This window comes from Bidens hawaiensis, unplaced genomic scaffold (assembly GCF_021521415.1).
Source record: "Bidens hawaiensis isolate Kalapana, Puna unplaced genomic scaffold, B.hawaiensis_p1.1 tig00026004_1, whole genome shotgun sequence".
Classification (NCBI taxonomy): domain Eukaryota; kingdom Viridiplantae; phylum Streptophyta; class Magnoliopsida; order Asterales; family Asteraceae; genus Bidens; species Bidens hawaiensis.
This window is the reverse complement of record NW_027494183.1, coordinates 3,189-16,472: the sequence shown is the minus strand read 5'-3', so window position 1 is coordinate 16,472 and position 13,284 is coordinate 3,189. Positions and strand designations below refer to the sequence as shown.

At 35.0% G+C, this 13,284-nt stretch overlaps 1 protein-coding gene across 1 annotated transcript; it reads right to left on the bottom strand.

The window, feature by feature from the left end:
* Positions 1 to 4,068: 4,068 nt before the first annotated feature.
* On the bottom strand, positions 4,069 to 8,504 carry LOC143572735 (flavanone 3-dioxygenase 3-like). The gene is made up of 4 exons (XM_077057808.1): positions 8,235 to 8,504; positions 7,841 to 7,914; positions 5,433 to 5,597; positions 4,069 to 5,357 (listed from the first exon to the last, which is right to left on the bottom strand). The coding sequence occupies exons 1-4, from the start codon at positions 8,478 to 8,480 to the stop codon at positions 4,820 to 4,822; spliced, it is 1,023 nt and encodes a 340-aa protein (XP_076913923.1). The 5' UTR covers positions 8,481 to 8,504; the 3' UTR covers positions 4,069 to 4,819.
* Positions 8,505 to 13,284: the final 4,780 nt, after the last annotated feature.

The following is a 13,284-nucleotide window of genomic DNA, read 5'->3' as shown; positions in this document are numbered from 1 at the left end:
ATCAAACCCATAACAATGCATAAAATAATATTTGTCAACACGTATGTTGGTGAGCAATTTCATAGTTTTGAATATATATAATATGAGCGAAATCCACAAACGTATATGAGACTAAAAATAAAAGCATCGATCGTGGTATATAAAACATATGTAAACGAGGATCCTTTCTATCGGTAACAACCGACATACTCGGATAATGATGCCCTATGCTACTTGAACAAGGCTAAGTAGTTAGGGGTGCGTATGATCATACTTATAGCGTTCCACAACAATATAAAATAAACACTCGTGCACGTAAAACATATGAAACATATAACACACAATAGAGCAAGTATTCTAAGTATCATACACCCTAAAGTTTGTGGTTTGAAGATAGTAAATCGTTCTTGTTTTGGATAAGTATGCATATTACCCCCAAAGTATAAAAGTGAAAACGGGGGATGAAATGTACTCACGTTAACTAAGTAACTTAAAGGATAGTTTGAGATAAAATGGGGGAAGGGTAAGTTCAACGGGAAAGACCTCGATTAAAAAGGGTCTTAAGTTAGTAGATGGTTTTGAAAGCTTTAAAGTAAAATAACTTGACATTTAACATAAATAATTTAAGTTTGAAGGCTAAAATGTAAACACATAAGGAATTAAAGTAATGATTTTGAAAAGTAAGTTTACTCGAAGTCGGGTCTCGGTATTCTATTTATTAGTTTTTACTTAACCTTTGTTAAGTAAATATTTGGGTATAATTGCAATATTGCGAAGTTAAATAAATACAAAGACGAGACTTTGCGAGTGTTCGGATTTATCAGTTCGAGTCTTGATAATTGGTCAAGCTCAAAGCCGAGGTTCCAAAATGTTATGAGATAACTCAATGAAATCAAAAGAAGCTTAACCAAGTGTGTAGTTCTATTAAGAAGAACCTCGACGTCCGTTAAGCGAGTGTTTGGTTTTGTCGGTCCAAACTTGTTATAAGATTAAATTAGATCCAACATACAAAGTGTTTTGAGATAACAATTTAAAATTAGTTATTTTAAATATAAAGTATTTAAATAAGCGTTCGGTTTTGGTTCGGCTCTTGACTTGGGATGAAACCGAAAATGGTGGCTACATATCCAATACCATAGAACTCATTAAAATAAACTTAAAAATAATAATACTCAAATCTTTCATACAATATGTTAACAATAAAGTATTTAAACAAAAGTTCGGTTTTGGTTTCGGCTCTTGACTTGGGATGAAACCGAAAATTGTGGCCACATACCCAATACCATTGACCTATTAAAAATGATTTAGAAACTAAAAGTAAGTAAGGACTAAACAATATTGATGAGCATAAACAAAATTAAAGCATAAACTAAAACATAAGTTATGTATATATCAAGGACTATAATAGTCCTCCATGTAGCTTTGCTTTGTAGCACAACACTTCAACCGACCGTGACCGGAGAAGTGAAAGCCGAAGGAAACAAGGGGTGTATATTATATATATGTTGCAACCTCAAACTTTAAGTTACAAGAATTAGTTAGAAATAAAGATTAGTATTAGCTTGCCCTTGAGAAATCAAACTATTAAGAACTTGAAGAAAGAATACTTGGATTTGAGAGAGAAACAACCAAAGTGGTGTATGAAACCTTGCTTTTATAATGGTAAGAGTATGGTTCATTCATATGGGGAAATTGCATGTGATTAGTTAAAATGATCAAACAAGCTTTTGATTATTGACAATAATAGTCCATAAAGTTTGTTTTAAGTCATTTTTCATCATAAAGATGTGTTTTAATGTATCGAAAAGGATGTTTTCTTGACCCGACATAAGTGAAACATAAACGAACATAAAATCCAACATTTTATGAATAACGACGAATCCGAAAGATTAAAACGGGTCGGGTTTTTGATACAAATACAAATGCAAGTTAAACCGAAAAGTAACAAATGTTACATTCAGCATCACTCATTTCAATGTGACGGTTAAATTTACTGTAGTTTCTTTTACCATTTTTTTCTACTAAGTGATTGATTATATTTTTCTTATTCAAGGTTATGGGTTGCAAGCATGACTTTCATCTCAAATGCATTCTTGAATGGTAATTTATTTATTTATAATCTGTTTGATAGGAATGGCAAAATGGACGTGTCTTTTTCTATTAGGCCAACCAAAAATTTTCTACTTATCTATTCATCATCAAAGCCTAAGTAATCATAATATGTTCCTACGTTTTTTTTCTATTAGGTACTATATGGAGCTAATTGTTAGGCTAAAAAAGAGAGCGCCACCCGTTCAAAGAGATTCAAAACCTAAATGTAACCCCATGACAAGATCATTTTTATATATCTATCACTTGTTTAATGGATGATTTACTATGTGTTACCTTCTCAGAAAAATAAAAATAAATAATAGAGAAAGCTAAAGAAATTGAAGATGAGGAAGTAGACTTGCACTTAAAGACATGTACAAACAAGATACAATCAAGGAGCCTAATATTCATCATAGAGAGAAACAAGGAGGTTAAGAGTGTGAGAATATTAATGAAATTAATAATAAAGATGGTACTGGAATTCTTATCGAATGATTAAGTACCTCAACCTACTAATAGGACAACAAATAAGGTGCATGGAACAAGTGATCATAATGTTGTTCCTTAGCAATATAGATGATTGTGTGGTGTTTCTTCTTCAGATTGGACAAGATATGACCCCGCCTAACATCACAAAAGGAGCATCTTTGCAACTTTTTAATTCTGAAGAAGGTAAACATATTGTTTGTCAAAATGGAAGGATTAGCACTTTTAAAATGTTCAACAAAATTTGACGTATTTTGTATTTAGTTCAACGTGATAAGGTAAGTCGTGTTATCGTTAGCTGATTATGTATGCTCATGTAAATTCGTTTGTCAATTGGCTTAGTTGTTACAGTAAATCATTACAAACGCAAACACGCAGCGAAGCACGGGTCGTTTACTAGTTTGTTTTTATAAAATTGAGAATTGAGATGAAGTACATTTATTGAAATTAGTGGTGCATTTTCTTTCAACTTTATTTGTTTAGAAGTTTCATTTTTGGTTCGAACACTAGACATGTAACATGTTCTTACACAAGAGAGAGAGAGAGAGAGAGAGAGAGAGAGAGAGAGAGAGAGAAAGCTAATGTTAAATCTATATTCACCTTTTTTCTGTTACATCATATGAGTTGTATAATGACAATTAAACTTACGTATAAAATCTGTTACATCATACATATCATATGACTGGAAAATGGTCATGTTACTTATATGACTTTCTAGTTTTTTTGTCTAATAACCAATATGCATGCGTCTCACACTAACAAATGTTACATAACCCATGTTATATAACATTTTTCTAAGAGTAAATTGCGGTTTTCGTCTCTGTGGTTTGTCCAAATCTACGGTTTTAGTCCAATAGTTTCAAAATTGCGATTTTCGTCCCTGTGGTTTAATTTCATATGCAATTAACCCGAGTTCATTAACCCCGTTAAGTATGGTTGTTAAACCCATCAGCGTACCCTTCACGTGAAGGGCATTTTTGTCCTTTTTTCTCCCAAATACACCCTAGACCCTCACGTGTGGGGGGGCTTGCGAATTACGACTAGGGTTTGGACGGAACTTGCACGACGGGAGACAATCATGACTGCAGATAGGTCAGCACTCAGCAGGCATTTCTTTAAATTGGAATACAAATAAGTTTGAAGAATCATAATATTATCATTATCCTAATTCTATCCCCTCACTGTTTTTAATTCCAACTACTTTGGTGTTTTAATCACAATATATTATGACGAATTGCTGTTTAAGTGGCTCACATAAATGTTATGTTAAGAAAAACTTTGTTAAATTGAATCTAGCATACTGTGAAATGTGAATAACTGAATAAATTATGCATTGTTATTGTAATAATGCATTATTATGCTAGATATCAAATAACTGTAGTGAACAAATGAACAGAAAGCTCAACCTTGTAATAGGCGAGTCACTGCTTTGCTAGTTTGGTGCCATTTTATTGTTTGTTTTAGGAAACTGATTGGCGGTACAGTCGATAGGAATTGCCAAATTGGCGGTTTAGCATGTACTAACTAATAAGTTGCAGAGTACACATTGTTTTGTTAGGTTACAATATTACTCACTTTGTTAAGGTATACTGGAATATAAGGAAATCTCGACGGTTGCCGCCACTATGTCCCACCAGAATCACATTTTGCTTCTGTCTGGCATCTAACATTTTCGGCTAGTTCGTGTTTTGTGGGGTAGTGATGGGGGCTGGACCAGTACTAGTGTGAGGCTTATTTTTAACTGCTCTTTAACCAATCAATAGGATATATGGATATTTGGTACTTGGTAGAATATCTTATGACATGTAACTTGTTACTTGTATAGTTGTATGAAACAATGAATGCAATTTGTATGGAACTTTCTGTTGGTCCAAATTTTGTGGTAACTTTATGGCTCATATTGCCACTTACAGGTTTAAATGCTATTATCAAGAAATATTTTTTTATGAGCAAAATTCAGATAAACCGAATGAGGCAAATTAAACATGAGGACATTGGATATATGCTAGTCGATCGATAAATCATAAGTTGTTCACGGAATTAGTTATTAAGCTTCAAAGATTGCCTAATGCTAATTCTTTGACTAGGATGCCATACATAGCTAAAAGGCAGTGACATTAAAATGATTTGTAATGAATTAGTTATCAAGCTTCATTATTGTATTTCTTAACCATAAACACGCGTTGAACTTGATCTTCATGAGGACCGAGGACTTCACGTACCATCTTTCATTTAATTTTCAACGTCTCAATATACTTAGCTTTTATATCGATTCAGCAGAAATATAATCAAGAAATCCCCCAAAGCTCCCTTCTCTATAAGCAACAGGGTGTTGCTCATCAACTAGCTCGGGTGCGGGTCCCACTTTTTTCTCTAAACGCATACTATGAAGACTCGCAATTGAAAACGGCTTCCTTTTCATGTTAAGAATCGCTCTATGCGGGACACTCTTGTATCTACCATTGCTAATCACTTCCATTTGATCTCCCAACTGAACTATTAGTGCACCTTGAATAAACGGAACAGGGTGCCATTTATTGTTGCGGTCCATGATTTCAAGTCCTTGTTGGCTTTGATTTAGAATGGTTATTGTACCAAAATCCGTGTGAGGTGGCATCCCGAGTGAAAGATCTGGTTTCGGACAGGACGGGTAGCAGTTAACTGTCATCACTTGAGAACCTTCTTCAATGTCATTGTTTAAGTAACTTGCATTCAAACCGAGGCTTTCTAGAACCACTTCCATTAACTGTTTTTGTAACGCCACCATCGCCTTCGCATAGTTTCCCATTTTCTCTTTATAAATAATACAAGTAATCCAAAGTTAAAACATTGGTGAAAAAAGAAATGAATAATATAATTGATGTTTTTACTTGTTAGTTGGAGGATTTGATGGCCATAAATGGATCCAGTCTGATATGGGGTTAGCATAATGCTTGATAAAGTCTCTCCAGTATAACACTTTATCCATCCCGTGATTCACACTCGTGCCATATCTTACAGGATCATGAACATCGGTTGATGCAAAACGTGTCTTTTCATCACTTGGCAAGTGTAAAGAAATGGTTGTAGTGAAGTAATGTTTATTACTTGAAGGTGTGAGAAATACATAAACAACTACATCTATTTATACACAAATAAACCCTAGCTATCAACCCATAAAAGGCCCATGGGCTTTAGCCAACTATATGGGCTAAAACCCTAACTAAATACAACTAACACTCCTCCTCAAGTTGGAACATAGATGTTAATCATGCCCAACTTGTTACAAATAAAGTCTATCTGAGCTTTCCGGAGCGATTTAGTTAGAATGTCTGCTAGCTGAAAATTTGTCTTCACATGAACTGGTTGAATGGAAGGAGGATCAGTTCGTGTGCCTACTACTCGATCTCTGATAAGGTGGCAGTCGACCTCAATATGTTTTGTCCTCTCATGAAATACTTGATTCTTGGCTATGTGAATGGCTGACTGACTATCACAGTATAACCTCATCAAGTCATTAGAAACAACCCCATGCTCTCTGAGAAGACGACGAACCCATGTCATCTCTGATGTTACATCTGCCATGGCTCTATACTCCGATTCGGCACTCGACCGGGAAACCGTGTGTTGCTTCTTACTCTTCCATGATACAAGATTTCCTCCAACAAACACACAATATCCTGTGGTAGATCGTCGAGACATCGGACAACCTGCCCAATCTACATCTGAGAACCCTGATATCCGACCATATCCTTCTTCCGTGAAGGCACCTACACGACAATGACCCTGATCGGAGTATAATATACCCAAGCCAGGTGAGGTCTTAAGGTATCTTAAGACACGAAGGGCAGCATCCCAGTGACCGGTGTATGGTGTAGCCATAAATTGGCTCAGAACACTGACAGTAAAGGAGATATCCGGTCGTGTGACGGTTAAATAATTAAGTTTACCAACCAGCCGTCTGTATCGCTCAGGATCTTTCATTGGATCTCCTTCCTTTGGGAGGAGTTTCTTTGTAGGAAACATTGGGGGTGTCAACAGGTTTACAACCCAGTAAGCCACATTCAGTTAACATATCAAGAACATACTTTCGTTGGGAGAGAAGTATTCCTTGTGGAGAGCGGGATACTTCTATGCCAAGGAAATACCTCAATCGACCTAAGTCGCTGACCTGAAACTGAGACTGAAGAAACTGCTTGAGTTCGGTAATCCCGACCTCGTCATCACCTGTGATTATAATGTCATCCACATAAACAACTACGATAATCCTCTTTCCTTTCTGGTGTCTAAAGAAGACAGAATGATCGTAGGCACTCCGAGTCATCCCAAACTGTCCCATAACACTAGAGAATCGACCAAACCATGCCCTGGGAGACTGTTTAAGACCATATAGAGAATGACGTAGTCTACAAACTTTCGAGGCCTCCTCCTCAACAACGAACCCTGGGGGCTGCTCCATATATACCTCCTCCTCAAGAACACCATTAAGAAAGGCGTTCTTAACATCAAGCTGGTGGAGCGGCCAATGATTAATGGCAGCAAGAGCGATACAAATACGGACAGATGACATTTTAGCAACCGGAGAGAAAGTTTCATCATAATCAATGCCGAACCCCAATTTTTTGAGTCAAGTTTGATCGGAATGCGAAGAACAGCTGAATAATTAATAATACCTGGAGCAATCTAATTTTCTGAAGCCTTTTTATCAGCCATTGGATCTGAAAGTTTCTTATCCGAACGAATACACACGCGAACTGAGACTGAAAACTTAAAAGATCCCGAATTGAAAAACTAACAACACAGGGTGGCGCGGAAGCAAAAAATAAGTAACCTGGAAAAAATACGGCGGCCGGAGGATGGTGCACGCGTCGTCACGCGGCGGCGCGTGGGTGGCAGCGGCGGTCTTCAGGTGGCGCGTGGGGGCGCGTGCGGCGGATCGGCGTCGGATTTTCAGGGTTTGCTAATCGGAGGGTGGTGGTGACAGTGGGAGAGGCGGCGACGGCAGAATATATCTCGAAAAAGGATTACGAGATCTGGACAGGAGGTAGACGGGTTCGGTTTCAGATCTAGGGTCGGCTGGTTCGGTTCAGATTAAGTGGCGGCTAGGGTTTGGATCGAGAGCCGTAGCTCTGATACCATGTAAAGAAATAGTTGTAGTGAAGTAATGTTTATTACTTGAAGGTGTGAGAAATACATAAACAACTACATCTATTTATACACAAATAAACCCTAGCTATCAACCCATAAAAGGCCCATGGGCTTTAGCCAACTATATGGGCTAAAACCCTAACTAAATACAACTAACAGCAAGTTAAAGAATTCTTCAGCCGAGTTAAGCACGTCTTTCATCACCGAAGGAGGAATCCCGTGGTTTGTTACCTTCAAATACACATTTGTTATTATCTAAGTAAAATAATATCTATAACATAATTACATGCATGCAGTGGCGAAGCTTGGACACGAACGTCGGGAGGCCGGACGCAAAATGTATTGTAAAAATCATCGAACGAGAGGGGGGGGGGGGGGCACAAACTTTTGGCCGAAAACAGACAAAATTACACAACTTATGAAAATTTCCAGGCAAAAAATAAATAAATTTACACTAATGCACGAAAAAACAAGGGGGGGACCACTGGCCCTTGATATCCTTTGCCCCTGCATGCATGCACACTATATTGTTTTTTTAAACTAATAAACACCTGAAAGTAGCCAAGCTGGTTGCATGCTGCGCGCACTTCATTGATTAACCGAGACCTATGTGCGGGGTGGTTCATCTGGGAAATGTCAATGACTGGGTGGTCGGTTGAAATGCAGTCAACGTGGCCATGGTTCGGTCTTTTGAAAGGAGGGAGAACGTAGCGTTCGGGTATATTTTGATGGCATTTTTGGATAAGTGCCATGACACTGGTAAATGAACCATCTGATATGTCTCTTTGTACTCCCATTCTCCCTCTCTTTCACAAAGTTAAATATGACGATTTGGATATTCTAGTATAAATCTAGTCTATTTATAGCTAGAAAGGTTTGAAAATAAAAAGGGTACATTTAATTTTATTAAATTTTATAGTTATGTGCTATTTATGTACAGGTACTATGAATGTTAAAGTAGAAAGTATATTATGTATTTAGGGGGAAGAATCCTTGTCATGGTTGTATACTATTTAGCAGGGGACCAATTATTGATATTTATGCCATTCATATTCCACCCATTCACCTTGTGCAGTGTTCTCATATTGAGTTGTTATTGTTAAATGGTTTTATCAATTTGATCAACAAACAAAAATTATTTCTCTTTTCGAGTCAAGAGATAGATAAATAGACACATCCCATTTGATTATTGTAAGCAAATTCATGTAAAATAATATGTTTAGTTTTAAATAGAAATAAAAATGTTATCAAGGATGTTACCAGTTACATCACTTTACAGTTTTTGCAAGTTACATGATACATTTATTTTTATTAAGTTACTAGAAACATATGAGTGCAACATATGTGTTTAAATTTTAAAAGAAAATTTCCAGAAATAGTTGCAAACCATTTGCATTATTTATTATTATCTTGTTACTCATGTTGCAAACTATTGTTAGACATGTTGCAAACCATTGAATATGAACTCTCACTTTATTGGACTTTTGAAGAGATTTGTAGTAACAGCCCAAAACTTGTTTTGCAACTATAGGCAACAACTAAAGGGTAAAATGGTAAGTCAACAACTACAGTGTTTAATGGTAATTTAACAACTAAAGGTTAAAAAATTACCCCAAATTAAATGTCATGATCTATATGTAGTTAAGAACATTTTTACAATGAATGACTAGTTATATACTTAAATCCTAAGTTAAACTTTCTTTTTTTTGGGTGATTTTTAAACTTTAGGCCCTTCTTTGTGGGGTGGCGCGCTTGCAACCCAAAACGCGCTTTATTAAAGGATGAGTTAGTTATTAGTTAAAGCTCACTATCTATGTGACACTGACATGCGTTTTAACTGTTAACTCACAACACATAGCCATACTGATCAAATTCAAAATTAAACCAAGTTGATTGACGTTTTTAGTTATGTAATAAGTAATAACTGTATTTTTTTGGTGGTCACAGACTCGGTTATAACTTAGAAGCTCATTTCGACTCTGGGGGTGCTTTTGTATGTTTTGTTACACCAAGGGTACAAAATGTGTATGGCATATAATACTGGTAGCTGTTTCTGACATTTTGTTCAAGTTGAATTAAAAATCATATTTATTCATTTCCTTATCCATTTATTGAATTGTTCGACCAAATAAAGGCCATAAGGCTGAAATTCCTAAAACAGCACCAACATGTATGCCATGCACAATTTTGAGGACTATAATTTCTATCCCCAATGCATACTTTTGAGGCTGAAATCACTCAACAAAACCAACATGTATGTATTCTGTTTTTCTTTTGTTTTATTTTATTTTAAATTCATTTTTTTTTATAAATTTTACAAATGATTTCTATTAGGGGTGTTCATAAAATAAATAGTTAAAACCGGTCGAGCCATCCAAACCGAAGCAAATTGGATAATTGGCCGGCTAAATATTTTCGATTATGTTCAGTTGTTCACGATTCGATTTTGTATGTTTGACTATTTATCATTTTTCTTATTTTTCCTTTCATTTTTGGCTCATAAAGCTCCTATAAATATTTTTATAATTTGTTATAATGCTTTTTAACTTTTTTGACTATATTCTAAAATCTAAGATGATATAATGTTTTTCAACTTTTTTTTTGAAACCGATAAACCTTGAAAACGGGCATGTTAGGCTTACTCAACCGGCCGATTGCTTGGTTTGTTTTTATTTAAAACTATAGCTTTCGGTTTGATAAACTTTTACTGATAATTCAAACGAACCCGACTCTACAAACCCTTAACTTGATAATGCCGCTAAATCGATCAAATGGATGGATTTTTGCACACTAAACAATTAGATCGGGTATCAAAAAGTCCATAAGATCGAAATATTTATACCAAAAATTGTTTATAACCAATAAGCTTGAATTTCAAACATCTCATGTTTATAGCCAAACGAGAAATGGGAAATCTTTAAAATGGCATGTGGACCGAAAAAAACCCAAAATAAGATGAATAGTTTTCGCAACAAAACAATTAAAAAACGTGAAGATTTGCTTAAACCAAAACAATTTATATTTGTTGTCCTTAAAAAACACATTGGAAACATAAAAGCGAGTATAAAATCCACTTAAGCACATAAGTTATTCTTGGTGAAGCTAAATTGAATGGTGTGTTACCAATATGTGGGCATGACGAGTCTAAAAGTTCTGTCAGTAAAGGACATTTATTGAATACTTTAAAAATAATATGGAGAATCGAATGAGTCCATTGGTAAGGTTATATAAGGAAATGCCTCGAGAAATGATGTCTTAAAAAATTTAGAAAGACATTTGTAATTGTTTTGCACACTTAGTTTTAGCTGTTAAAGAACAATTTAATGTAGTTGGTAATGAAAAATATGTTTTATCTCTGAAATAAAAAATTAATGAATTATTTACTCGATACAATATGACACTGCAACTCTGCAAGCAATATAGTTAGTTAGTTTTATGGTTTGAAAGCCTTAATTTTAAAAGAAAATACTTTGGCATATTTTATACATTGCTTTACTTACCAATTTCAACTAGTTGTTTAGGCACTTGCAAACAAACTTGATGACCTTTGGACACTTTTTTTTTTATTAGTAACTAGCTTTGACAAATGCGGTTGGCTCATCTTGCAAGCAAATAAATATGATTCAAGAAAGTCAAAAGGAGAAATTAAAAGAATCAATTGGTCATGAAAAAGGTGAAACCCGGAGTTGTTTAAATCAAGAACATTTTCCAAAAGCTAGTGATACGCGTTGGAGTTCACATCATAAAACACTTGTGCGTTTGGTTAAGTTGAAACTGGAAGTGGTTTAAATCAAGAACTTTCTTTTTTGGTCGAAGATATAATGGATCGCTTTTAAAAGATGAAAATTCGTATAGAACAACTTTAGAAATTTGTAATATTTTTATTTTTCATTTATAATGACCTCGTAATTTTACTGCGTGTTTTCTAATTATAATATTATTATGATATCGTATGTTATATATAATGTTCTCCGACCTGACTGACCCAAATAATCTAAAGCTTTGTTGTGGAATTTTGACCATCGAAAAAAAAGTGAGTCCATAGGAAAAAAAAAACACGGGTCCACCTTTGAAGGGGTTGGGGGTTTAGTAAATAGACTTTGATGTATTTTGAGAAAATAAGATTTCTAATTGGTTATTCTGTTTCATTAAGCAATTAAACATTTTTTTTCCAATCTCACAAAATAATCGATTCCACTTCGTCAGTCATCATTGCATAGCATACACTACCTTAGTTAACCTAATCAAGCTCGAGACATAGTTTCTCAATAAATAAAATTCGCATTTCACATTTCGTTAAGGAACTGTATGGGCATGAACTTTGTTAAATATTTAATGAAAACTTGATAAAGAAATTGCAACAAATTTTGCATAATCAAAGTCGATATATTAACAAAGATTGAAATTCAAATCCAATAAAGCTAGACCGATGGACACCTTGATTAGGTGTAATATATACCTATTATTAAAGAGAAAAATTAATTAAGGTTAATTCATGTTAACGATCTAAGTAGACAACCTAACAATTTCAAATGACATAGATGTTCCAACTTCTAAGGGACAAAGACTAATGTTGACTTAGAACTTCAATAACAGTAGTGTTAAGATGGAGAAAAAAACATCATTCGTTAACTTTGGAGGATATATGTATATTAGGCGGAGCCACGTAGTCTCTATCGGGTTCGGCCGAATTAATCCGGTCTTTTTGGTTTTATATATAATCTATAGTATCAAATTAACAAGCGAACTCATTCTTTTTCAGCGAGCAAACCCAATATCTTTTCAAAACAACATTCAAACCCACTGATTATGAAAGATTTAGCTATAAAAGATATTCGAACCCATTAATTATGAAACGTTTTCGAAAAATGAAAACACGTAGGGAACAATTAAATATGTACTTATGTTATGATAGTGATATTGCTTTTTATTTATTTGACCGAATGACCAACCCGATTCATCCGGGCTCCAAACTTAACACCGGATAAAAGTCGAGCACCAAATAGTTCCGAACCTATAGGGAAAAATTTATGACTCCGTCACCGTGTATATAGTGAGTATTAATTCCAAAATCATATTCTTGCTTATAAAAAGTATAAGTAAACTACACACGTTATTAACTTAACCCACAACAATCCTACATAGAGCTGTCATTTTTATCCGAAATTTGAAACCCAACCCAAAAAAACCCGTACATGAACCCGAACTAACATACCCAAAGAACCCGAACCCGAACCCGAGAAAAGACCAACCCGAACCCGAAAGTAATTCTTGTTGGTATTCGGGTTTGATTTATAAGTTATATATCATACATGTTATTTGGACACCATATGCGCCTATACGTCTCGTATAGGTGCAAAATTTTGTCCTTTTGTGTTGGAGACTATCATGTGTTTGAAGCATATACGGCTCGTATAGGGGGCTATACGACCCGTATAGACTGAAAAAACTGTCATCCGTACAATAGTTAATCATGTAAGGGCTATATGACTCGTAGCCTAGGACGAACCACATAGAACTGTTAACACACTATTGAGGGTGATGTTTGAATATAACGACCCTAAATTAAATTACATAAACCATTTTATTACATCATATGTT